General features: G+C 32.7%; 4 protein-coding genes across 7 annotated transcripts; 2 read left to right on the forward strand and 2 right to left on the reverse strand.

Annotated features, from left to right (window-relative positions):
• The first annotated feature begins 614 nt into the window (after positions 1 to 614).
• Positions 615 to 11,595, forward strand: LOC119600468 (protein dopey-1 homolog). Of its 3 annotated transcripts, none has more exons than XM_037950706.1 (13): positions 615 to 973; positions 1,392 to 1,652; positions 1,730 to 1,911; positions 1,986 to 2,925; positions 2,998 to 3,308; positions 3,371 to 3,680; positions 3,833 to 4,712; positions 4,782 to 4,890; positions 4,949 to 6,080; positions 6,417 to 9,900; positions 9,965 to 10,160; positions 10,216 to 10,543; positions 10,608 to 11,595. In XM_037950706.1, exons 2-13 carry the CDS (start codon positions 1,500 to 1,502, stop codon positions 10,827 to 10,829), a joined length of 8,247 nt encoding a protein of 2,748 aa, XP_037806634.1. In that variant the 5' UTR covers positions 615 to 973; positions 1,392 to 1,499; the 3' UTR covers positions 10,830 to 11,595. The 3 variants fall into 3 exon arrangements, with proteins under 3 accessions (XP_037806634.1, XP_037806635.1, XP_037806633.1); XM_037950707.1 differs by having other exon boundaries at positions 3,368 to 3,680; positions 4,949 to 6,053; positions 10,608 to 11,594; XM_037950705.1 differs by having other exon boundaries at positions 616 to 973; positions 3,368 to 3,680; positions 10,608 to 11,594.
• Positions 11,596 to 12,234: 639 nt separating this feature from the next.
• Positions 12,235 to 15,536, reverse strand: LOC119600469. The gene is made up of 3 exons (XM_037950709.1): positions 15,309 to 15,536; positions 14,418 to 15,223; positions 12,235 to 13,547 (listed from the first exon to the last, which is right to left on the reverse strand). The coding sequence occupies exons 1-3, from the start codon at positions 15,391 to 15,393 to the stop codon at positions 13,395 to 13,397; spliced, it is 1,044 nt and encodes a 347-aa protein (XP_037806637.1). The 5' UTR covers positions 15,394 to 15,536; the 3' UTR covers positions 12,235 to 13,394.
• A 451-nt stretch (positions 15,537 to 15,987) lies between these two features.
• On the forward strand, positions 15,988 to 17,127 carry LOC119600451. The gene is made up of 3 exons (XM_037950663.1): positions 15,988 to 16,237; positions 16,811 to 16,967; positions 17,027 to 17,127. Exons 1-3 carry the CDS (start codon positions 16,078 to 16,080, stop codon positions 17,088 to 17,090), a joined length of 381 nt encoding a protein of 126 aa, XP_037806591.1. The 5' UTR covers positions 15,988 to 16,077; the 3' UTR covers positions 17,091 to 17,127.
• Positions 17,128 to 17,252: 125 nt separating this feature from the next.
• LOC119600450 (nodal modulator 1) lies at positions 17,253 to 21,531 on the reverse strand. 2 transcript variants are annotated; one of them, XM_037950662.1, is made up of 7 exons: positions 21,330 to 21,531; positions 20,596 to 21,142; positions 20,284 to 20,538; positions 19,570 to 20,206; positions 19,334 to 19,512; positions 18,328 to 19,271; positions 17,253 to 18,269 (listed from the first exon to the last, which is right to left on the reverse strand). In XM_037950662.1, the coding sequence occupies exons 1-7, from the start codon at positions 21,473 to 21,475 to the stop codon at positions 17,375 to 17,377; spliced, it is 3,603 nt and encodes a 1,200-aa protein (XP_037806590.1). In that variant the 5' UTR covers positions 21,476 to 21,531; the 3' UTR covers positions 17,253 to 17,374. The 2 variants fall into 2 exon arrangements, with proteins under 2 accessions (XP_037806590.1, XP_037806589.1); XM_037950661.1 differs by having other exon boundaries at positions 20,284 to 21,142.
• Positions 21,532 to 26,650: the final 5,119 nt, after the last annotated feature.

The raw sequence follows: 26,650 nt of genomic DNA on the forward strand, positions 1-26,650 counted from the left end.
TTTCAAAAAATAGAACAATCGAAATTTTATAAGAAAAGTTTAAAAATCTAAATCGACTTGGTAGCAAACGATTTTTGTATAAATAAATCGAAGTCAAATATTTTGTATTATCGTAGACGATAAATGGAATATCTTGCGAAACTGGAATTTTTTATATAGTTGAAACAAAGACATAAAATGATCGGATATTTGTCTAGAATAATTTTAAAAGTTTTTTTAATACTTTGTGAAGTACAGAAGTTCCATCACAAACGGCTAAATAATTCCTAAAATAACCTTTGAACCTTAAAGTTTTGAAATCAATTGTTATACCTATATTTTTTATACAAAATTTTCGCCAACCAACTTTTCTATTCTAAAATTTTTGAAATATTAGTCTTATTAAATCCAGAGGTTTTTTGCTACTATAAAAAAATCAAATTACATGTTTGTTCTTCTTGAAATTTTTGTATTTTTGCAATTGTTGGTTTTTATTTATAAAACTTCGACTTTTTTAAACTGTAACGGCTTTGCTCATCAGAATCGTATAAAACAGAAGATTTTCCCTTGCCGATTTTCATTAACAGTCTGGCTAGCTTTAAACATTTACATTTATTCTTTTAGTCTGGGAACATTATTCAGTTGTATTTTTTATTTCGACATTTGCAAATTTTTCTCAAAAAATTAAAAGTGAAAACACAAAGAATCCATTCAAAAATGTTCTTTAATTATGAAAAGTATTCAACAAATATTTAGTGCACGAGAATATATATGGAAATAATAAAAAATATGTAGTGAAATCAAAGTCTATCGAATTATCAAATTTATTCAATAGTAATAATGAAAACTACAACAACAACGACAAAGGGATAAAGTTATGCGTCAGCAGTTAAATGTTTACATACAAATTGGATGAGAAAAAAACGAAAAAAAGAAAATTATATAGATTTGCAGACAACATAAAAAATAACAAAAACAAGGAGTTGAAGGACAAGTAATAAAAAAATACCTTATAAAAAGTTTAAAAAATACTACGAAAATGATATAAAAGTGAAAAATTCCAAAATAAATCTTTAATTGTTCTATTATCTTAATTTTTTACGTATAACATTTGTTAATTTACTCATAATCAATTATGTATGAACGAAAAAAAAATCCCCTTGTGGACAAACACGGTGGTGGTGGCGGTGGTGTATACTGACTGGTGTACCCCAACGACATGAAGAAGAAACAAAAACACCAATCAACCATTCTTATTTTTTTCACTCTAGACTCTTGATTTAAAAGTTCATGTAGTTTTCTTTCTTTTTTATTATATTTTGTGGTTGTGTTTAAAATTATTTTTCCATTATTATTCTCATGTAATTGTAAAAATAAATAAAATTATTTTTTTTTCTGTTGTATCTTTTAAGTAACAACAGCAAATACAAATAAAGCGACGTAGAAGAATAAACAACAACAAAAAACCAAACACTGATTATTTTCGAGTCAACATCAGCCGTCGTCTTTTGGTCGTCATCATGGAGTCGGCTGATGTTTTAATGGAAGAGAAAAAACTTATGGCGGAAGCCAAATATCGAAATTACATGTCTAACATAGATAAAGCCTTGAGAAATTTTGAATATTCCTCAGAATGGGCTGATCTTATATCGGCTCTGGGAAAACTAAGTAAGGTGAGTGAGTGGTGGTGGTAGGATTTTACGCATTGCTCTCAATTCTTGTTTTATAATATGTCAACTTTCCGTATCAGGCAATATCGAGTAATACACAGTATCAAGTTATACCAAGACGCATTAAAATATCTAAACGTTTGGCACAATGTATGCATCCAGCATTGCCCTCGGGTGTACATCTGAAAGCTTTGGAAACTTATGCTGTAATATTTGGCAAAACAGGTCCAGAGCGTTTGGCCACAGAATTATTTATATACAGGTATATAAATGACACTAGTTTAACCATTCATAAGAAAAACGGATAACAAATTTATTTTCTTAAATTTTCATCAGCTCGGGTTTATTTCCGTTACTCGGTTATGCTGCCATGAATGTCCGACCAGCCCTTTTGGGCATCTATGAAACATACTTTGTGCCCTTAGGTGAGAAACTTCGACCTGCCTTAAGTGGGTTTTTGAGTGGTGTATTACCCGGTTATGAATGTGGCTTAGATCATTTCGAACGCACCAGTTCACTACTGACACAAGTGTGCACTGCCGTTAATCCAACACATTTTTATACCGTCCTTTGGGAGTGTGTGGCCACAAATGCTTCGGTACGTCTACCAGCCATTTCGTATCTACTTGAACATTTTAACAAACGTACAACAATGCAAGAACAAATTTACGTTATGGGCCACAATCGTGATATTATGATGTCAGGTCTGTGTGCTTGTCTAAATGACACTTTAATTCTGGTGCAGAGGAACACTTTAGAATTTCTATTGCTCGGTTTTCCTATGCATACGAAACTCTTGTCGGAGATGGACTTGATAAAGCTGGTCACAAATGGTTTGCATACCATTTTAAGGCGTGATATGTCATTGAATAGGCGCTTGTATTCATGGCTGTTGGGTTCAGAAGTTATGAAAAATTCTCCTACTTATGAGGCAGTTCCTGACATAACCAGCACCGATGGAGCAGAACAGACAAAAACTTATTTTGAACAGCATTCGAGACATGTTGTCATACAAGCCTTAATTTCTACCTTGAAATTTAGTTTACAATGTTCGCCGGTCGATTTAAAACCATATCGGATAATGGTTTCCTTGTTGGATAAGGCCGAAATAGGCAGTGCAGTTTTAGATTATGTGTTATGCGATATAATTCGTACCATGTCTTTGTCCAACGGCAATGTTGAAGTTACAAAATCTTCAAATTTGCTCTTTGCCACCTTCGATCCAGCATATATCTGGAGTTTTATGACAACAATGTTTGAAAAATCATGTAAAAAGGTAAATTTTATAAAGACAGAGTAGCACAATTAAACGGACATACTGTAATATTTTATTTTTCAATATTTAAAGACTAAAAAGGTTAATAACGGTGATTCGTCGAAAAAGTCCTACAATCGCTCGATTAGCAATGATCAACGTTTTCAATGTGTTGTAGGCTCTGGCGATCCTAGTCTGGTGGAGATTTGCTATCTTACCGAGTTTCTATTGGAAACAATTTCTTTAGAAATGTATAACGAAACAACACGCATCTATTTGCCCAAAGTATTTTTAGCCATAACGCAAATGCTAACTGTACATCTAGAAAATCTAACCAACGACGAGGTAACGGCTTCTCTGAAACTCTGCATGAAAATTGTCTCCAGAGTGCAACCCATGATAACGTAAGCTATTCGATACTAATTATTATATTTACATAATAATAAAACAATTTTTTTTACAGAAGTCCCATTAAAATAATGCCTCGCAATTCTCAACAAGGCTACAAATCTAGTGACAATGAAAAAGCTGACAATAGCTCAACTAGAGCTCAACCTATATCGGCGATATTAGGAGCAAATGCTTTGGAAAAAAGTAAATCGGATTCAAAACTTGACCAATTTGCCAATCCTGAAAATATGAACAAGTCAATGACATCAGCTCGCGACGAGGAACATATTCGTCGATCGAATTCGAATCAACATATGGAACGTAAAAGTCCCACTAAAAAGAAAAAAGCAAAGTCTTTCTCAAAACTTTCTGAACTAGACAAAGAGGTAAGTAAATGTTAATCACAGTAATCGTCAAGTTAAAAATATTCTGGAGTGATGTTTCAACTGTCTTTTCCCTTAACTACAAAACAAAAACAATATTTTTTAATTGGAAAAAGTTGTTTGCTCAACAATTATTTCAATGTTCCAATTTACAGATTTGTCCCGATACTGGTCAGTTAATAGATCCACGGCAATCATCTTCAGATTTAGACACTCCAACTAGCATTAAAAAGATAAAAGCAAAAGCCAATCGTTTACGCATGAGTCCCAAAAAAGTTCGGCCTCAAGAACTTTCGATTACACATGACAAGTCATCGTCATCCATTAGGGATTCCAAGCACTCCTATAATGATCCTGTCGATACACCGGACTACGAGTTTCAAGATGACGAACCAAAAAGTGCTCCTTTAGAGCAATCTTCTAAACAGCACGCAGAGGGCTTCATTTTCAATTATCAAGACATTAGCAACCAACAGGACGATTTGCAGCAACAGGAAGCCTCGGCAACATCCACCATACTGGAGAAATGTATAAAACAATACGAAATATTTTTCGAAGTCTATTTGAGTCATAAAGTTCTACAGATCACAACGCAACAAAAATCAAGCAAATGCTTTGTGAAGGTACAAGTTCAAAATCAAGATACTTTGGAGGCTGAAAATAAACTTCCCAATGTTGAAAACATTTTCAAGCATGAGCAAGTCTACGAAGACATAAATCCATGTCGCATTTTAGATATAGATAATCTATTTGAAACTCTCAAAATACATGTTGTTAACAGATCTAAACAATTGCACACATTACTCAATCGTTCCCTCAATGAGGCTCAAAGTGAAAACACCGATGGCAGTGAAAATGGAGATGTCGAAGAGAATTCTTATGAAATTGATGAATTGACTAAAAAGAGACTACAGACTCTGCTGCAGTTGCAGTTGTCACCATCACTGAGGCAAGCCATTAAATTATCCGTAAATTTATTGGTGGAAATGTCCACATTTCCAAATTGCAATAAGAATATTACTTTGGAAAAGAATGGTAAGTGATTGTGAAATAAGTTTTCAAAATTTTAAATATGTACTCAGCAAAGATATATTTGAATTATAGAAAATGATTTGCCCAGTTGGTTAAAAGTTCTATGTATTGTGGCCTGCTATACTCAAAATGATAAAGAACTACAACTTTCCTCTATTACAACGCTCTTTGATCTAATAAGGTAACAAACAAATAATCTAATGAAGTTTCTAATTTTAACTTGTTTTTGAATATTTTAGCTTATTGAAATCCCAAATCGAACATACTACAAGTCCTGGAGTAACATTTGTTGTAATGCTTCCCTTACTAAAATTTGGCCATGTACATTACATTGAACGACACACTAAAGTTTTTCAATTACTGGCCTCCAAGTTGTGGGACTATTTAGGAGAACATGAAGTCGATAACACACAAGTATGTGCTCTACTCTATCAACTGCACAATTGTTTGGAAAGTGGCTTAGTGGAACGTATAATAGACAATCGAATGTTTGCGAAAACAATGCAACAACATTTCAGCGCAGCCTACGAAATGTCAGAAACTAAACGTCACCATCACGGCCGTAAGCAGGAGAAGTTACAAACAACTGCTCTGAGTGCCTATAACAGTGACAGGGCTACCGATGTACATATGATGTGTGTAGCACCCACATTTCTGGTGCAGCGTTCATCTATTGAAAAGCTAAGCGAAAGCGAATCAATAAGTTTCAAAAAATATGAGCTACTCTGGCATTTAGGACGCGATAAACAACAAACTAGAGGTTTTGAAAAATTACAATTTAAGGTTCTAGACACTTTGGCATTGCCGCCATACATGTCGGTGCGAACATGTGTTACCAAATGGCTGCAATCGGCTTTACTAAGAGGCGATCTTTCACGTTTGGTTAAACCTTTATATAAGATTTTACTAGCCTCCAATACCAAGCGTATTAGCATAGTTCATATACATCTTCTGCAAAAGGGCAATGACGACAATGCAAATTCAAAAGCATCTTCGTTAAATGGTCATGGCAAAAATAACAATCCAACTGATGTAGACAGCTCTGTTGAGGCAGATGTCTATGCGGTTAGTTCGGAATACGGGAATATACGTTATATAACGGATTCGACCAGTCACCACAAAAAGCGTAGCCCCATACGTTCTTTCCACAAGAAGATATTCGGCGTTGCTTTAAGCAGTAAGAATAAAACATCTAATTTCGTAAGCGATCAAACAGCATCCACATCCCCAAATATCGGTGGCATAGATGTGGCGGTACCACCATCTACCCCAATTGGGGTAATTGTAAATCCATTGGAGAATTCGTTGGACTTTGACGATGATCAAGAACCGGAAACACTACAGGTAAAGGAGAAATTAAATATTAAAGAGGTGAGTTATTACTACATACAAACATATTTATTTAATGTGTGCAACAAGGTTAAAAGCGTATTGCTGGTGGAGGAGGTTTTGTATAAATTTAGGGTGGGTTTGATAAGAACAACTATGAACATGAGTGTAGAAACGTTTTATGTAGACTGTATTGCTCTTTTCATTAAACACAATTTAATTTTTTTTAGAAAAAACTTTACACTCATGTTATCTATTATTCCGTTTCATCAAATGTTTTTGTATTCAAAGCTAAAATAGTTTGTGTTACATTACTATTCGTTCGTCATTTTTTCTACATCTATTTATCATATAACTTCTTATCTTTTCTGTTTTAAGACTCAAATGGAAGATGAGGATCCCGATGACTTAGAGGAAGATGAAAATGATGATGCAGCATTTGATCAAGACTACACCGATGAATCGGACAGCAGTATTTTCGACTCGGAGTCGGAACAGCGTGAAACAAGCGTTGAAAAAGATGATTCTATTACACAGACGTTCGAGTATGAAAGTAAATCGGATCTGAAACGTTATGTGGGTCACACAGAAAGTGTTACTGAACTACTCTCGCAACACGATCGCATAAAAAATCGCAAAACCTACCATTTGACCAGGGAGAAAACACCAGGCGATACAAGTTTAACTTCTACGACCACTGACGAACATGGTCCGTTTTCCTTAGAAATGGACCAGTTGGAAGATGATGCACATGCGGCAGAAGAATATTTCGATTCCAAGTCCGATGAACGTCAAGTCGAGTCTTTTGTGGAGGATCTTATAGAGCAAGTACGCGATACAGCCATAACAAAACGCAAAAAGAAACTAAAGAACCGCATCAAAAAACTAAAGTCGAACAAATCTCCCTTGGGCCATAAGGAGAAAATGGATAGCAAACGCATGAGTTGCATTTCGAAAATATCCACTGACAGTAACAATAGTTTTACTACCGGCGAAATAGCAAAAGAAAGCGCTGAAGATGAGGAAGATTCCACCTCGAAATTCATAAACATCGAAGAGAAGCGAAAAACTTTAAATTTGGAAACTACTGCAAAGTCGCACAATAAAGAGTGGGAATTGACGCCAGAAACTATAGAGAAAAGTAAACAAAATTTGGAAATTCTTCGACAATCGGCCACATCGCAATTGGCCAAACAAGATGCCTCCAGCAAGAGATCATCTACAAAAAGCTGTACCTCATTTGAGAGTTCCATGACCAAACGTTTTCAAAACGAAAAGCTGTTGCCTTTGTACCAAAATCATATGTTAATTTACATGAACGTTTATGACACGAAACAAACTCTGTATGCCTTTCACACTCTAAGAAACATTATATCCTGTGATACCCGTACGTTTTTGTGTCTTTCGATCACCACTTCTCTATCGAGTGGCTCATTGAAACAACTACTGACAAGACATCGCAAGTGTATAGCGGGTAAAGGTTTTGCGGGCAGCATAACTACATCAGAATTTGCCCAGAGCTACAGAGGCTGTATGCATTTGGAGGTTTTACTGCTGTTGTGCTTATTCTATGCCAGGGGCTTCTTTCACGTCGACTCACACGATTCGGCAAGTGAGCCTCCCACTAGAGCTGATGTTATGGGTAATTGCCGTGTTCAGCTGGAAAGTATTGAATTGTTGACCCTTATATGTGCCGAACTAATTGAAATCGTAAAAGGCATGGGCAAGGGCTTGGCTTGTTACTTGGCCGATCTTATGGCCAGATGTAAATTACAAAAAGTGATTTTACATTGCTTGAATTCATCAGTAAACACTTATGGTCATCACTATCAAGGCTCCACCATGGCCGAGCAAATAATTAACTTTAACAATCCCCAAGACGATAACTTACATGCTGAGGCATTTCAAATACAGTTATTGAGACTTCTGATGGTGGTCATTAAGCTTGAGTACGAAGTCATACTGTTGAAAAACGACTCCAGTGGAACAGGCACTAATGAACCCACAGATTCTGGCAGTATTTCTCCTACTCGCTTAACCTCGGGCGAACCTTCGTTGAGTTCTGTGAAATATTTACCCAACTGTGTCATCAGTCAGCAGCCAATGTTTTTGTCTGCAATTTTAAGCGCCTTACAGGATGAACGTTTACGGCCACTGCATCACAACTGGACCGATTTGGTGACGTCCTCCTTGAACTGTTTCAACTTTGGCTCTCTTACCAACATTGTCATTAGTGTGGTACACCAGTTGTGCAATAATATAGATCAATTAACTAAAATGAAATTGAAAGACCAAGTTGGATTGCCTCCTGACTATGTCATCTCGCAATTGGAAGCTATTACTGTTCTCTGTCACTATTGTCTGCTGGACAATACCCAACAGACAACACTGTCGCAACTTTTCAACCAGGCTTATCCACAAACAAGTGCAATAGCATCACAAAATTCCAATACAGGACAATTATTTAACAGCATTGTCCATTCTCTCCTGCCAGCCGGAGTAACATCGATTAGTTCAACCACAAACCAGGCAGATGTGCAGGCGCCTAAAAATCAGCAACTAATGGCTGCCCGAAATGCAGTGCTCTCTCATTTACCGCGTATAGTTTCTAGTGTCGCTGCCATATGGGACAGTGACTTGGGCCAAATTAGACAGATAAAGCAACAGCTGATGGAATTCCTATCGCCAATATCATTACATCATGGCGCCAACTTTTTAGCAGCCATAGCCGTAACTTGGCAAGAGCGGGGAGAACTACATCGCAAGAAATGTGCCCATGAGTACAAAAATCTTACAATACCTCAACAATATCAAAGGAATTCAATGCCTCAGGCTTGTGCCGAACAATTAAGTCTAGTATCATTGGTTTCCAGTATACGAGTAATGCCCATGGATTCGTTTGTGCAAACACTACATCAAGTGGTAAAATCTCCGCCACCCATTCACAGACCACCTTCAAATTTGAAAATAGAGGTGTCGGCATTGGAATTGTTCTATTTCTATATGAAATCGGCTCCAGCCCCGCAGTTGGGAGACTCTTGGACCTCTTTATTAGCTCTCTTAAAGGATGGCCTGTCTCTGACACCGTCAGCACAATTCACACTTCTTATGTTACTGAATGAATTCGTTCAGCGTTGTCCTCAAATGCCGTTCCAAGATAAAAAAGATATACGCGACTTGCACGATGTGACTTCGCGTCTGGTGGACTCATTGTCCAATGTGGCTGGCTCTTGTTTAGAGCAAACAACTTGGCTAAGACGTAATTTAGCCGTTAAAGAAGACATCACACCAATGGTTACCGATGGCGATACTACGTCCACATCGAGTGCTGGCGGCACTAGTGTCATTCAAAAGTATTCCGTACAAGCTCAAAGTGTATTAGCTGCCATACTTGCCAACCTTCTGGATGTGGCCTACGGTTCTCAAGAAAAGGACAAAGTCGTTTCGATTATAACCACGCTTCTCTACAATATAACACCATACTTGAAGAATCATACTACACGCAATATACCTTCGTTTTATGCCTGTTCCAGTCTTTTGGCATCTCTGAGTGGCTATCAGTATACACGCAAGGCTTGGCGCAAAGATATGATGGACTTGCTCCTGGATACTTCGTTCTTTCAAATGGACATTACATGCCTGCCATTCTGGAAACAGATTATGGACAGTTTAATGACTTACGATAACACCACGTTCCGCGAATTGATGAGTCGTGTTTCGTTAACACAAACTGGCAGCTTAAATATATTCACCTCCCGGGAACAAGAGTATGAACAGCGTTCTATGCTGCTAAAACGTTTGGCTTTTGTTATATTTTGCAGTGAATTCGATCAGTATCACAAGTATATGCCAGAAATTCAAGGTAAAAGAGTGAACAAAGTTATAAAGTGCAATATTATCTAAAAATCTACTTTTATCTTCTGCAGAACAATTAGCCAACAGCTTACGTTTACTGTCGAATGTACCCTCCGTACAAGCGGCAGTATTTCTATGTTTCCGGGTACTACTGCTGCGTATGTCACCCGATCATGTGACCTCCCTATGGCCTATAATTATTGCCGAAATGGTGCAAGTATTCCTATCCCTTGAACAGGAACTTAAAGGTGACGGAGAAGATGTCAGGTAAATTAGGTTATGATTATATTAGAAAATATTTGTAAAGTAGAGCTTTTTCCAGTCGCATGGTTTCTGGTATGGATGCGTCATGGTCCTCTTCAGCTGCCAACAATGGCCTGTCAACACAAAGTCAGATATATTACTGGCGTTCAGTACAACTTGAGGCATCAAAACTACTTGAAATGGGCTGTGTGTTGCCAGCAACTCTACTACCACACTTTCAAATGTATCGTTGGGCATTTGTGGGCACGGAGTTTGATGTGAGCGATAAAGCTCCTATACCTAATGGTGTAGTGAATGAGGAAAGTATAGGAATGCCGGCGTTATACGTACCCCATATTAGGCGTATAGCTAGATTAATGGATATGAAGTATGCTGTACATTCTCCAGTAAGTATTAAGAATATTACTTGTTTCTTTTAAATATTTATAATATTGTTAATATTTTTTGCAGACCTTAAACTTCAAGCGAGGCAAACATTTAATGCTTACTTGTCAGCAAATAAATTCATTGCAAGATCTTTACGGTTTCTTTTCTACCCTGAGTGTGGCCTGTCCTAATCCTCATAATCATGCCGATGTTGATACTGAAATCAACAATTGTTTGCAAGAAATTGAGGATATATTATCCAAAGACTTTTTGGAAAAAATGCCCACTAGTACTACACCCAGGTGAAAAGAGTCGTACTCCCATTTAACCAATGGAGTAGCTTTGGTGCAGGACACGATACTACTCTCAACGCCAAACAACAATGAGTTTAATACACCAACAACTTCTAATTGTCATTTTTCTACAAAACGCCGTTTTGTAACGGGCTCCTCTTTTACTAGTTTTAAATTAACTACGTCTCCGCTGTTGTCGTCTTCTTCGCCATTAATGTCACTATCGAAACATGCCTTTTCCTCGTCATCATCGTTATCGTTGTCATCCACGTCTTGTGTCCATAACGTGACGTCTTCTTTGAATCGTGGTGCAATTGTTAATTCTAAACCGGAGACCAGTCATCTTCCATTTTATGTCTAAAAACTCGATGTTTATCTGTGGCCTATGGACAACAACAGAAATTACTCATAATGTTTTTATGTTGTTTTTTTTTGTCGTTAATTGTTCCAAATCTTTAGCTGCTTAAAAACAACTGATACGATTATCATTTTTTTCACAGCAGCTTATTAATTAAAACGTTTCAATAAACAAGATCAGCATAAATAATATATAAATTAACATTGATTTAAAGAAGGAACAAAGAAATTTAAAATTTATTAATAAAAAAAACAATTAAATTAAAAAGAAAAACAAAACTGTAATTATTTAAGATATTGCTATCATACTATAACTATTATTATTATTGCTGTGAATCTTACAAAACAAAAATATTATTATTGTACATTATTATATTAAATAAATTGAATATTATTCAAACAAAAATAAAGTTCTTATCACAAATAAAGCTTTCAACGATGTCTCTTTTAAAAGAAATTATGTAAAAGTGCATTATTTAACAAAAATAAGATGTTGCATTTGAAATATTGTTGCTAAGCGATGACTGAGTTAAACTGACGATGATATGTTGATGATATATAAAACATTGTGGAAAGTTTGTCATATACATATATTTGACTATATTCGACCCCAATATTGCAAAACAACTTTACGAGCTGGTATTTACTTCTATTTTGTATTTTGATTACGTATTCGAGTAATAAATGTAAGAAAAATAAGCAATTTTGGGGCATTTCGGAAATGCATCACTGCGCTGCATCTGATGCGCAGTAAGTTCGTAAATGCATTACAGAAATTATGAGGCTGATGCGAAAAATGAGTAGGTATTTAGATTTAAATTTATTTCATGAAGTTTATTTCCCTTAACGCGTTTTTATACGAAAGTTAAATTCTATGTATAAAATGAAAATCAATTTATTATTTGCATCAACATAGCAAACTAATCATCAGATATAGTATAGTCAAGCATTTCCCAATATGTTCTATTTCGTTTCAATACTTTACGTTTCTCGTATCGTATTCTTCAATTCATACATATTCAAACTTTTTAAATAAAAAATGCGAAAATGTTCGTTATTTTTGGTTAAATTTTTATTTAAATACTATGGAGTGTTAGCATAATTAATTAAAAAAACGAAAATAATGGAATTCAATAAATGTTATAAAAAATAAAACAATAAAAATCTTAAAAAAATAAACAAATAAAAAGTATAACTAAAAACATAAATGGAATAATAGATTACAAGGATATTGCTTTAATTAAAATGCCATTGACAGTAAATACAAATTATTTGATTTAAGAATGCTTAATTAAACGGTAGATACTGAAAAACCAAAAATAGTTTAAATAAAATCTAATCTGGAGGGTTTTTTTTTTTAAAGTAGCAATTTTTCCATATTATAAAATATAATTAAAACTATGATGATCTTATAAATAAAGAAAAATATTAAAATTTAGTTTTATGCATTTGTTTTAATAATGTTTTTCTTTTATAATTTTTATATAATTTTGTTTAACTAACAACTAATTGTAATTGATTTTTGTTTCAGGTCTACACTTTTGGTTAAAACGACATAAAAAGTATGGAAACAATTTGAACCACATTTGGACACATATGAATTGATCAATAACAAATTTTTAATACATATTTTTATTTTAATTTTGTTTTCTTTTCTTGGACAAACTACAAACAAATATTTATAGTATATAGTTTAGACATATTTACATATAACTTAAATTTAATTTAGATAACTATAACATACACATTTAATTATTTCGAGTTTATTGAGATTGTAGTTTTATTGTGGCAAAACAATGTTGAATTTTGCCGGACTTTTGTATGTGTCTTTTATATATATATTTTTTAGTTATATGAGATTCTACTAAAAGTTTTTTTCTTCTGCTTTTAATATGTACATTTAGTAATTGATTGAGTAGTTTTAAAGGGCTGCTTAATAAATAATTTGACTTGTTAATAATTGCATTTGTTTTTTCTCCATCTATTTTTAATAAAATTAGTTTTTGTTTGCACCTGGCATTTTTAACGGAAGATAATGTTTGTGTGCGTTATTTGAAATTTCTTTACTAGTTGGGTTTGTATGTATTCTAAATAGATGTAAGTGACTTTTATTACTCTTCATTTGTAGAAGTAGTAGTTGCAGAAGTTGTTGTTTTTGTGTTTAGAATTTGAACACATTTTATGTAAATGTAAATTCGTTGCTTTTGAAAGTAACTGAAATTTATCTATCGGGAAACAATGATTCATAACTGGGCGGTAGATCTTTAGGCGTTTCTACGCCCGTTTGTTGATGATTCATTTCTAGACTATGAACAGGAGCTGTTGTAACACTATTGAATGTTGGTGCCGTAGGTAATTCTATTACGGGAACATCCTAAAAAATATCATAAATATTAAAATTTTAAAAAATAACTGTAACTTTATCCAGAAGTTTGATAAAAATATGTTTTTATACCCTACACCTTGTGCGCAAGCTACAGGTCGCAATTTTCAAGATAATTGGATGAAATTTGGCACGCATGTTTTATTTGACCGCATGGACGAAGCCTACTGAAAATGGTTAAAATCCATTATTTCACCTAGCCCCCATAGAACAGAACCCCCCGAAAAGGGCTTCTGAGCTCATAATTATGTTAAATATAAAGATATATCGATAAAATACGACACAACTAAGTTTTATAGAAGTCTTGATGACCCTGCCAAATTTCATAAAGATCGGGCCCCATTTGACCCTAGCTCCCATACAAAGTCCCCTTCAGAAAATTACTTGAATGTCCCAAATTAACTTATAAACACAAAAATATCGCGGTGAAATTCAGCACAATAAAATATTATGTAAATATAAATATATTCACAACATTTTATCGGGCTTGGTCCATATTTGCCCCTAGCCCCCATATAAAGCCTCTTTCAGAAAATTAGTTTTTCATCCAAAAATTGCTTAAATGTATCGGAACAAGCGAATATTGAAGATAAATGCTTTATTATGAAAAATAAATCACATTTTATATTCATAACTGGTGTAGGGTATCATATGGTCGGCCACGCCCGACTATACTTTCTTACTTGTTTAGTTTTCTTATAACTAGAACAGAGATTTCTTCCCCCCTAAATTTTATAATTAACAAAATCCCAAGAAAAATGTTTGTTTCAAGAAAAAATTAATTTTTAAAATTCATGTTCACAGTACTTGTGATTTCCCCAAAGTGATCGATAATAGGTTGACAGAAAATATTAAACTTACCCTTTGCCCACTACTTCTATGCTGCTGGGAACGCTGGCGACGTTGACGATTTGTTACAGCTGAAGCTTCGTGGGCATGCTGTTGCACAGTTATACAATTCCAATACTTCCAACAGATCCAAATGCAAAACCCTACACCTAACATGGTGAATATCAGCGATGTTATGGCCGATATGGCTACATTTGTTGTATCAATCTCTTCCAAAGTAATGGCATCATGAAAACAGGATACCTCATCGCGACAGGGATACATACAGTTGGTAACGTTGTCACGTACAAAATAACGTGATATACATGTATATGGATTTGTAGGTTCACACAGGAAATCTCCCGTATATTTACATTCCGAATGAGCGGTCAACACCATACGCAACTCCAGTGGCTCCGTAATCATACGCTTTTTATCAATGTGTATAAGAACGCTTACATCTCGATTACGCTGATCGAATATCAAACGTCCCGCTGGTCCATCTATGGAGATGTCATTGCAAATAGGCTCACTAGGTGAACGATTGCCGTTACGAAACTGTATATAATCCAGGCATTTGTTTTTCACAGGATCATGACGAAATTTCAAACGTGTTATTACGGTATATATGCCACGGGGTGGTCGATTTGGCTCATCACTATGCACTTTGAATTCACAATCGTAGCGTATCTTATTGGAAGAGTAAGATCCTGGCATGGTGGTGTTCCATACTTGTGTTATAATAGCAGCTGAATCACGATCTTCTCTCAATGTCATGGAGGGATCCTTGAAAAGTTTAACCAGAAAACGATCTGCACACAAATTATCTTCCAGTCGTACTGCAAACAAGGCAAATGGAAAGTGCATATACGCATTAAAAACAAGTTTTTTTTTTTTAGTTTACATTTCACGATGGAAACTTACTGTGTCTGTAGCCATAGCTTAGTAAACAACAAGAATTTATTATTATAGCAAATAAATAGTAATCACAAAATCTATAATTATTCATTATTATTAAGCTGCCATTTACTATTTGTACAGGTGCAAATTTGGGATTTTTTCTTCGAAAAAAAAATATTTCACAAAAGTTTTTTTAGAATCATTTTTTTTAGAGGTGACAAATATACAGTTATCGAAAATAAACAATAATGTTGCTGTGGCGATTTTCAGATAAAACGCTAAGAATGCAAGAAATAGAAGTTGCCAGATTTTTTAAAGTATGAGTTAAATAAAACCGTTATGAGAGTTAATTTAAATTTAATTTGTAAGAAATTATAAATTAAATGTTTATTATTGTTTATTTACGTTTAAAGCAAGGACTTCCTTAGCTATATACTACACGGTATTTCATAAACATTTAATTTTTATATAAAGTAAAACATATTTTGAGGTATGGAGGAAATCTGCAGTAATCACTGGTACTGGTGAATTCAACTTTGAAAAATTGGAAAATAAAATTTTGTTTCAACTTTTTTTATGCCAAATAACTTTCTTGCTGTTTTTAAGCCGTTGACCATTGTTAAATGTAAATGTTTATTCAATTAACACCTTTTTTGTGGCAAAAGTTATAAAACTGCCATGTTATAGTATCATAAATAGTTAATCGTTGAAAAATCTTTGTTATGATAGCATTTCGAGTTTGCGATAAAGTGCAGTGTTAACATAATTATAAATTTCTAAATAATAACAAACTATGAAGAGTTTAGTAATTTTTTTACTTCTAAGCATTTGTGTAATTTGTGTTTATGGTTCTATAGCAAAAAATAATTTTGCTGAAAATTCTACAGACTTTGAGAGCAGTAGTGTCCAAGAGGTAGAAAGTCGACGACGTAAAACAGGATACTATTTCATACGTGAGTAACTTTTTAAACAATTAATTGTAATCCCGTTAATCACCAAATAGATTTCGCGAAAATTTACGATTTATTTTCGAAGAACACTTTAGGACAGTTACTGTTTTGCAGGTTACAGGGTAAATCTTAAGAATCTTATTCTGTTATTGATTTTGATTGGAATGTTTTCAATTCTGTAGTGATTTTTCGTTCCATTTGCTTATTCAAATTCTGAGTTTTGAAAACGTCAGTAAATTAAATGATAGTAAATTTTCTGCTCTTTTTCATGCTTTCAAAATATGTATATAAAAATTATTTAAATTTCTATTTGTATAATTGTGTAATAATTAGAGTACTTTAACAGTAACATCTATAAATTACACCATCACGATGACGATTTGTTTATGAAAATTTCAATCAGTATTTATTAACACTTTTCACTTTCAATATTTACACAAACAAATTCGTGCAACTAAAATTAAACATTAAAATTTTGTATTTAATTTGAACTTCATCATACAAGCAAAATATTACAGAATAGAAACAAATTCAAGTTTTACACATAATTACAAAATGCCCAAATTTTACTTTTAGATCCCTATCATGGCTGGCATGCTTTGTCTTGGATTTATTGGATAAAAGTGAAGCTAATTGTTGTGGCATTCTTTGTGGGTACCGCTTTTATATGGGCCATACAATATTTGGGTAAATTTTATCGAGATTGTCCCAGTGGGGGTCACATACATTATGGGTAAGAGTGCAATGGAAATTACTAAAACATTACTCTAATATTTTAAAATCTTATAACAGACATTACAGAGCCTTGGAAAATGATGATCCTGCCATACTTAAGTTTTTACAAAATCTTAACTAATTTCTAGGTATAATCCTTAAACAAATGAAGTTGAATACTGTGTATTTTTATTAAATTAAACATACATAAAGTATGTTTAAATATTTTTCTATTTATTTATTTATTTTAAATTAATTTTTAATGTTCTAAATATTGTTAAAAAATACCCACAAGACAGAAATGTTTTTTTTTTTATTAAATAAATCTTAAAAAAAATCCTTGAAATCTTCTTAATTAACAATTATTTACTCTCGTTTTCAAATCTCTCGAATATCAAGAGATTTTAAGTTAAATTTTTATTTTCTTTAGATTTTTTTAGTCTTCTTCTTTTTGATGTTATTTATTTGCTCGGCCATTTGTTCGATTTCTTTTTGATTAATTGGTTCTACTTTACGGACATTGTTTTTAGCTTGATTTTTCTGTTTTTGTGCGAAATCGTCGGCAATTGCACTGATTTTCGTCCAAACAAAATCTAGAAAACCCACAGCTATGTCTTGTTTGAAAAATGCTATGGAAACTAAAGCCACCAGTATCAAGGCGGAGATGGAATTTTGATTAAGATCGGTTTCGTAAGATTTTACTTCGGGTGTAAAGTCTAATTCAACAAAAACAGAACCGGTATCAGCCACAAACTGTTGGGTGGGTACAGTGTATGTATAGGTTTTGTCCGAGAGCGATGATCTCAATTCCACAATGTAGGTTTTGCCATCCAAAGGTATGCGGGGCAAAAATACCATAATGCCTGGATTGTAACGTGCTTTGGGATTGAGTGGTGTTTCCAAGCGCTGTGAATAAATAGGAGAATCATAGGAACCCTTGCGGTACATAACCAAACGTAAAGTTTTGTAGAAATCATTAGAAGCAGCAGTAACACGGACAGTAACATCGACAAAATTGATAGGAGAAATGGCCAAGAAATTAACATTTTGTACATCTTCATTGGCAATTTCCACAACGCGTTGTACTGGTATGGAACGATCAACATTATTTCCAGCAACTCCAGCATCCTTGACGCGTATGGTGTAGTCACAACCAGGATTTAAGCCTCTCAAACGATATTTGCCATTATTTTCTGTGGTGGCCTCCTCTTGGTGATGTGAACATTTTTCACTTGCTGTAGCTTCAATATTGACCTGAGCAAAAGGTTCGCCGTTTAGAGAAGTAACAGTACCAAAGGCAGAATAAGCCACACGTTTGCCACTGAAATAAAACATAAAGGTGTCTTTATATTGTACAAAAAATACAATTTTTAACTTACATCATTTTGATTTCAACTGTTTCACCATCCTTCAAGTCAATCATTTTAGAATTTGGTTCAAATTTAAATTCTTTCAACATGGGCCTTAAGAAGTATTGTGAAGGCGACAAGGAATGGAAGTTAATGGAGCCATCATCAGAAGTGATTAAATTTTTGCGATAACTTTCTGAACCACTCAATGAGACCAAAACACCAGCTAAACCTTTGTTCGATTCATCGACAACCTTAACAATAATTTCGCACAATTTGTGGACACTAAAGGAATTAGTTGAGGGATTATAGTCGGAGAATACATAGGATTCTTTTTCGCCTTTAAGTTCGTAATACAAACTATCTTTAATAGGACCGAATTTAAATTCACCACTAGCCGAAGTTAAGCTAGTCTCAGATGTTAATTCAGGATTTTTGGGAAAAGATAAAGTGATCTTGGCATCTTTAATGGCAGGAACAACCTTGCCGCGCAAAATCAAACCTTCTGAGGCGATGAAATTAAATGCAACATCAACACAATCATTGGTACCAACAATTTCCTTGGTTGTTGGTTCGAATAGTAAAATATCACTTTTGGGGGTAATGCGTAAAACTTCTTCAGGCTTCAAGTGGGTCTCAAAACGATAAGCATATTTGCCATCTACTTTATGGGATTCCGCAATAGGTTTAACAACTTGTTTGCCCAAAGTTGTTGACTCAACTGTTAGCTGCAAAGAGTCGACACTAGAATCGGGTGATAAAACACGTACTCCCACTTTATGGGCTTTGGCATTAATAATAATGGGATTAGTATTTGAAGTATCGAAAGTTGAGGGTAATTCATTATCGTTATACAAATGACAGCCTTCTAATTTAATCTTGTAAGAACCGAATTTTGGTACACAGAAGGTATTAACTCCAGAAAGTAGTTTAAATGAGTCCGAGCTACTAGCAGAGCTATGGGAGTATTTCATCTATAATAAACAATAAAATATGTTTAAGCAACATTTTTGTATTAAATTTTATTAGTACTTACTATAGCCCTATGACTGGATATAATGTTGACTTCATAACCGTGTTGTACAAAATCAGGAGCGGTTTCAGAAGCAGAAGCCACATTAATAAGTACGCGTGTAGAATCGAAACATAAATTAGATTGTGGTACAGTGATTTCGTAAGGCCCGGGCAAAACATTTTTAAAGCTGTACTTTCCATCTAAACGTTAAAAAAATATTTTAAATTGTTTAATATTTTATACAATTCTTTAATTACCTTCAGCTGTAGTTGTTTGCTTTTGACCAGTTAATTGACCATTGGCATCCAAGTTGTGTAAAGTAACTTCAGTCTTCAAACAAGCAGCTAACGGGGCATCTGGCAAACAACGCAATTTGCCTTGTAAGGTGGCTCTGAGTTGTGAAAAAACTATATCCTTTAAAGGCTGAGAGATCACTTCAATCGTTTGTTGTACGGGGAAAAATTGTACACCATTTGACTTATCGCTATCTGTGGTCAAAACTTCAATGCTAAATTTGCCACTGGGTAAATAAGCACACCATACTCCAGATTCGGCATCGGTATTGGCGGTTGTGTGAAATGTGGAACCCTGTTTAGTAATGCCAACTTTATAGGATTTTTTGGCCACTACTTTACCACAGACTTCATATGCTGAGGGTACTGTAGCTGGTAAAGAGGGTACAGTTAGTTGTAATTTAACGCGTTGTTCAGCAAATTCATATTTGTCAGCTTGTACTTGTAAAGTGTACGTGCCGGCATTAACACTGTCTAGTACGAAGAAGCCTTTATTATCGGTAACCACTTCTTTTTGTCCATTTAATTTTACAATAGCTTTAGAAATTGGAGAACCTTGTGGTCCGTCTAATACTTGTCCATTAACACTAAAACCAGTTATCTTTTTGTGTGAAATAAACAAAGAAAAAAATATTAACCCTCTTGTATGTATTTTATAATTAATATCAACAACTTTACCTTAAATTCTTGTTTTAAATCTAAAGTATCTTTGGTTACTTCAAATTCAACATAGGAGGGTTTAAGGTTCAACTTTAAATTGACATCCTCAATGACTGGTTGTAACAAATACTTTCCAGGAGCTACATCTTTAAATATATAATCTCCATTTTTGTCTACAAGAGCATAACAAGCAGGTGAATCTTTGTAGTTGGCTACAGTATTGGTTACAGAGTTTTTAAGTTCTTTTTTGCTGCATCTCAAAGGCGAGGAATTCTTAAAAAGTAAACAATTAAAAAAAAAATAAAGTTTTAACCGACTTTCTTCACTTACCGATTTACTTTCAAACAATGCTATGCCTACTCCAGAATTTAATTGTCCGGATGTTTCGAAACGGCCAGTAACATCAAATCCAGAAACAACTAAGGAGTTTTCGGGTAAAACAGTATTACCACCCTCGACTACAACGGTATATTCAGCCTTTTCGAAATACCATTGGTCATGAGTAGCTTTAACAAGATATTTTCCGGGTATAATGGGAGTAAATGAAAATATACCATTAACATCCGTAGTTGTTTCTCTAACATCTTTGCCATCTTCAGATTTCAATTCAACTTTAACACCCTTTGCACCACCGCTTCCTAAAGCCACTTTACCGGTAATACCAAAACCTTTGAAAACAAAATTAACATCTTTGCCCAAACTGCAAATGTCAGTTTGACCGTTGAAATTTAATTTCACTTCTTCAGGCTCAAAACTCCAACCGGGAGGAGGGGAAATCTTTAACAAATATTCGCCCTTATCATAGATAGGCAGGAAATAATAACCATTTGAGGGTGAACAATCGGTTTTATCTTTCAAAGCTCCCTGCTTTGTTAATCTAAAATAAATGTTAGATTATAAAATTGTTCTTCCAGATAAAGTAGCTAAATCTAGGTTATTGTCTCATGCTTTCACACCTTTTAACATTGAGGTATTTTGCTTTTTCTGTCTTATCTAAGGTTTACCTTTATTACAGAAAAAGCGGACAAATCATATGCCCTTTTCTTTCTTGTTGAAATACTTACAGTTTCACTTCTACTTTGGAGAAATCTATATCGGCGTGGCTTTTAATGAAACCACCACATCCTATTACTTCATTTAATTCTACATTTCCAATTAAACTTAATAATTTAATTAATAAAACTAAAAATATATTCCCAAGTACCCTCATTTTTTCTGCCAACTAATTAAAAAATAACCGGAGAATGATGCCACACTCAGTGAAAAATTGAGTCGGTCAAATGACATGTCAAAAATACAACATATGGTGAAAAGGGGCTGCCATATTTTTTTTGAAGGCCAATCGAATACTCATTATTGTGAATAATAAAGTATTAACATTTAAATACATATGTATTTGAATCTACTTTGTAGTTAAAAACAATTTAATCCATCATCAGGACAACAATTTATAAAAATAGGATCAATGAAACAAGAAAATTTTAAAATTGTCATGTTTGCAGGTTTTTACCAGACATTGTTATTTTTCACTTTAAGAGTGGTCAAAACTAAATTCGCTTATCATTTGTAAATAACGGGTTTAATGAGGAAATAAGATCAATCCGTGATCATACCCAATTTTTTCAAAAATCGATATTTTGTATAAAATTGATTGCAAAACTAAAATCGCTTGTAACTTCGTAAATACTGCGTTTTTAAAGAAAATAAGCTTAATCTGTGATCACTTCCAAATTTTTCAAAAATCGATATTTTGTATAAAATTGATTATAAAACTAAAATCGCTTATAACTTCGTAAATGCTGCGTTTTTAAAGAAAATAAGCTTAATCTGTGATCACTTCCAAATTTTTCAAAAATCGATATTTTGTATAAAATTGATTATAAAACTAAAATCGCTTATAACTTCGTAAATGCTGCGTTTTTAAAGAAAATAAGCTTAATCTGTGATCACTTCCAAATTTTTCAAAAATCGATATTTTATATAAAAATGATTATAAAACTAAAATCGCTTATAACTTCGTAAATGCTGCGTTTTTTAAGATCACTTCAAAAATAGATATTCTGTATGAAATCTGTGATCACTTCCAAATTTTTCAAAAACCGATATTTTGAATGAAATTGATTACAAAACTAAAATCGCTTGTAACTTCGTAAATACTGCGTTTTTAAAGAAAATAAGCTTAATTTGTGATCACTTCCAAATTTTTCAAAAATCGATATTTTGTATGAAATTGATTACAAAACTAAAATCGCTTGTAACTTCGTAAATACTGCGTTTATAAAGAAAATAAGCTTAATCTGTGATCACTTCAAAAATCGATATTTTGTATGAAATTGATTGCAAAACTAAAATCGCTTGTAACTTCTTAAATACTGCGTTTTTAAAGAAAATAAGCTTAATCTGTGATCACTTCAAAAATCGATATTTTTTTTAAAGAAAATAAGCTTAATCTGTGATCACTTCAAAAATAGATGTTTTGTATGAAATTGATTACAAAACTAAAATCGCTTGTAACTTCGTAAATACTGCGTTTTTAAAGAAAATAATCTGTGATCACTTCAAAAATCGATATTTTGTATGAAATTGGTTGCAAAACTAAAATCGCTTGTAACTTCTTAAATATTGCGTTTTTAAAGAAAATAAGCTTAATCTGTGATCACAAAAATAGATGTTTTGTATGAAATTCATTGCAAAACTAAAATCGCTTGTAACTTCGTAATTACTGCGTTTTTAAAGAAAATAAGCTTTATCTGTGATCACTTCAAAAATCGATATTTTGTATGAAATTGATTGCAAAACTAAAATCGCTTGTAACTTCGTAAATACTGCGTTTTTAAAGAAAATAAGCTTAATCTGTGATCACTTCAAAAATCGATATTTTGTATGAAATTGATTGCAAAACTAAAATCGCTTGTATCTTCGTAAATACTGCGCTTTTAAAGAAAATAAGCTTAATCTGTGATCACTTCAAAAATAGATGTTTTGTATGAAATTGATTACAAAATTAAAATCGCATGTAACTTCGTAAATACTGCGTTTTTAAAGAAAATAAGCTTAATCTGTGATCACTTCAAAAATCGATATTTTGTATGAAATTGATTACAAAACTAAAATCGCTTGTAACTTCGTAAATACTGCGTTTTTAAAGAAAATAAGCTTAATCTGTGATCACTTCAAAAATAGATGTTTTGTATGAAATTCATTGCAAAACTAAAATCGCTTGTAACTTCGTAAATACTGCGTTTTTAAAGAAAATAAGCTTAATCTGTGATCACTTCAAAAATCGATATTTTGTATGAAATTGTTTGCGAAACTAAAATTGCTTGTAACTTCGTAAATACTGCGTTTTTAAAGAAAATAAGCTTAATCTGTGATCACTTCAAAAATCGATATTTTGTATGAAATTGATTGCAAAACTAAAATCGCTTGTAACTTCGTAAATACTGCGTTTTTAAAGAAAATAAGCTTAATCTGTGATCACTTCAAAAATCGATATTTTGTATGAAATTGATTGCAAAACTAAAATCGCTTGTAACTTCGTAAATACTGCGTTTTTAAAGAAAATAAGCTTAATCTGTGATCACTTCAAAAATCGATATTTTGTATGAAATTGATTGCAAAACTAAAATCGCTTGTAACTTCGTAAATACTGCGTTTTTAAAGAAAATAAGCTTAATCTGTGATCACTTCAAAAATCGATATTTTGTATGAAATTGATTGCAAAACTAAAATCGCTTGTAACTTCTTAAATACTGCGTTTTTAAAGAAAATAAGCTTAATCTGTGATCACTTCAAAAATTGATATTTTGTATGAAATTGATTGCAAAACTAAAATCGCTTGTAACTTCGTAAATACTGCGTTTTTAAAGAAAATAAGCTTAATCTGTGATCACTTCAAAAATCGATATTTTGTATGAAATTGATTGCAAAACTAAAATCGCTTGTAACTTCTTAAATAGTGCGTTTTTAAAGAAAATAAGCTTAATCTGTCATCACTTCCAAATTTTTCAAAAATCTATATTTTGTATGAAATTGTTTGCGAAACTAAAATTGCTTGTAACTTCGTAAATACTGCGTTTTTAAAGAAAATAAGCTTAATCTGTGATCACTTCAAAAATCGATATTTTTTTTAAAGAAAATAAGCTTAATCTGTGATCACCTCAAAAATAGATGTTTTGTATGAAATTGATTACAAAACTAAAATTGCTTGTAACTTCGTAAATACTGCGTTTTTAAAGAAAATAAGCTTAATCTGTGATCACTTCCAAATTTTTCAAAAATCGATATTTTTTATGAAATTGATTGCGAAACTAAAATTGCTTGTAACTTCTTAAATACTGCGTTTTTAAAGAAAATAAGCTTAATCTGTGATCACTTCAAAAATCGATATTTTGTATGAAATTGATTGAAAAACTAAAATCGCTTGTAACTTCGTAAATACTGCGTTTTTAAAGAAAATAAGCTTAATCTGTGATCACTTCAAAAATCGATATTTTGTATGAAATTGATTGCAAAACTAAAATCGCTTGTAACTTCTTAAATACTGCGTTTTTAAAGAAAATAAGCTTAATCTGTGATCACTTCAAAAATCGATATTTTGTATGAAATTGATTGCAAAACTAAAATCGCTTGTAACTTCGTAAATACTGCGTTTTTAAAGAAAATAAGCTTAATCTGGGATCACTTCAAAAATCGATATTTTGTATGAAATTGATTGCAAAACTGAAATCGCTTGTAACTTCTTAAATACTGCGTTTTTAAAGAAAATAAGCTTAATCTGTGATCACTTCCAAATTTTTCAAAAATCTATATTTTGTATGAAATTGTTTCCGAAACTAAAATTGCTTGTAACTTCGTAAATACTGCGTTTTTAAAGAAAATAAGCTTAATCTGTGATCACTTCAAAAATCGATATTTTGTATGAAATTGATTGCAAAACTAAAATCGCTTGTAACTTCTTAAATACTGCGTTTTTAAAGAAAATAAGCTTAATCTGTGATCACTTCAAAAATCTATATTTTGTATGAAATTGATTATAAAACTAAAATCGCTCGTAACTTCGCAAATACTGCGTTTTTAAAGGAAATAAGCTTAATCTGTAATCACTTCAAAAATCGATATTTTTTATGAAATTGATTGCAAAACTAAAATCGTTTATTTCTTTGTAAATATTTAATTTGGAGAAAATGAGCATAATCCTTCATCACTTTCAATTTGTTTTCATGAAAAAGTAATAAAATTTTAATCGCGTATAATTTTGTAAATAACGGTTTTTTGAGAAAATAATCTTGTTTTTTTTTTTGTATGTATAAGAGGAGAAAACTAAAATTACTTATAACTTAATAAATAACAGCTTTTTAAGAAAATAAGCTTGATCTGTGATCACTAAGAAACGATATTTTTAGATAGAAAGGTGTTCAAAAACCGCCATCACTTTAAATTTTTTTTAAATTTAATTTATCACTGTGAATTACTTCGTTACGGTTACGATTGAAACAAATATTAAAAAGTGTTATGAGGTATTTCATTATAGTTATATAAGGCATATAATGAGCATTTGTAAGGTTTTAACATACAATATGAATGTATATTGTATATTTTATAAAAGGAGATGATGAATATGTGACTATATTTTTTAGAAAAACCCGAAGCAATATCATATACATGTTATTTTGAGTAAGGAAAAATTAGCTCTCTCTTTATTTGTTATTGAAGATCGGATATTAGGACTTTTATGAATGAAAAAATCAATATGTTTACATTTGGGAAAATCTCTTACATGCACCTACATTAATTTAAGGTGCGATTTTTTGGAAATATGACTATGAGTCTAAAGGCAAAAAACTAAAATCTACCTGTCGCCAAAAAATAAATTGAAAATTACCCAAAGGAAAAATTGTATATCCGCACGTACACACAGATACATCAATTAAGTGTTAAATGTATGAATGGGAGCGAGTTTTAAACAAAATACCAAACTAATTACGCATAAAGTCTAGTCTAATGACATGAATGTATTTGCTATGGATAAGACTATTTAGTACTCTGGTATTCGTAAGATAAACATAAATACATTCATACATATTGTGATCGAAATGTGTGTATGGAATGAACATAATATAGCTGATAATTACTAACCGAAATCTATTTGAACGTCCCTGCTTATAATAGTCAAAGAGGGCAATTAGCTGAAATGCATTGATTTACAAAGAAATTGTAACAAAAGATTAAAATAAACTAAATGTTTATATGAAATTTGAGACATTCAAAACAACTGCATTTTATTTATTCTAGATTTACATTTACAATGCCGAGTGTGTTTATGAAAGTTGGAAAAAGTTTATAATACACTGAAATGAATTAGAAACATTTTCAATTTTTATAC

This window comes from Lucilia sericata, unplaced genomic scaffold, assembly GCF_015586225.1.
Source record: "Lucilia sericata isolate MDLA Ls3-8-SP2 unplaced genomic scaffold, ASM1558622v1 Contig000115F_arrow, whole genome shotgun sequence".
NCBI classification, from domain to species: domain Eukaryota; kingdom Metazoa; phylum Arthropoda; class Insecta; order Diptera; family Calliphoridae; genus Lucilia; species Lucilia sericata.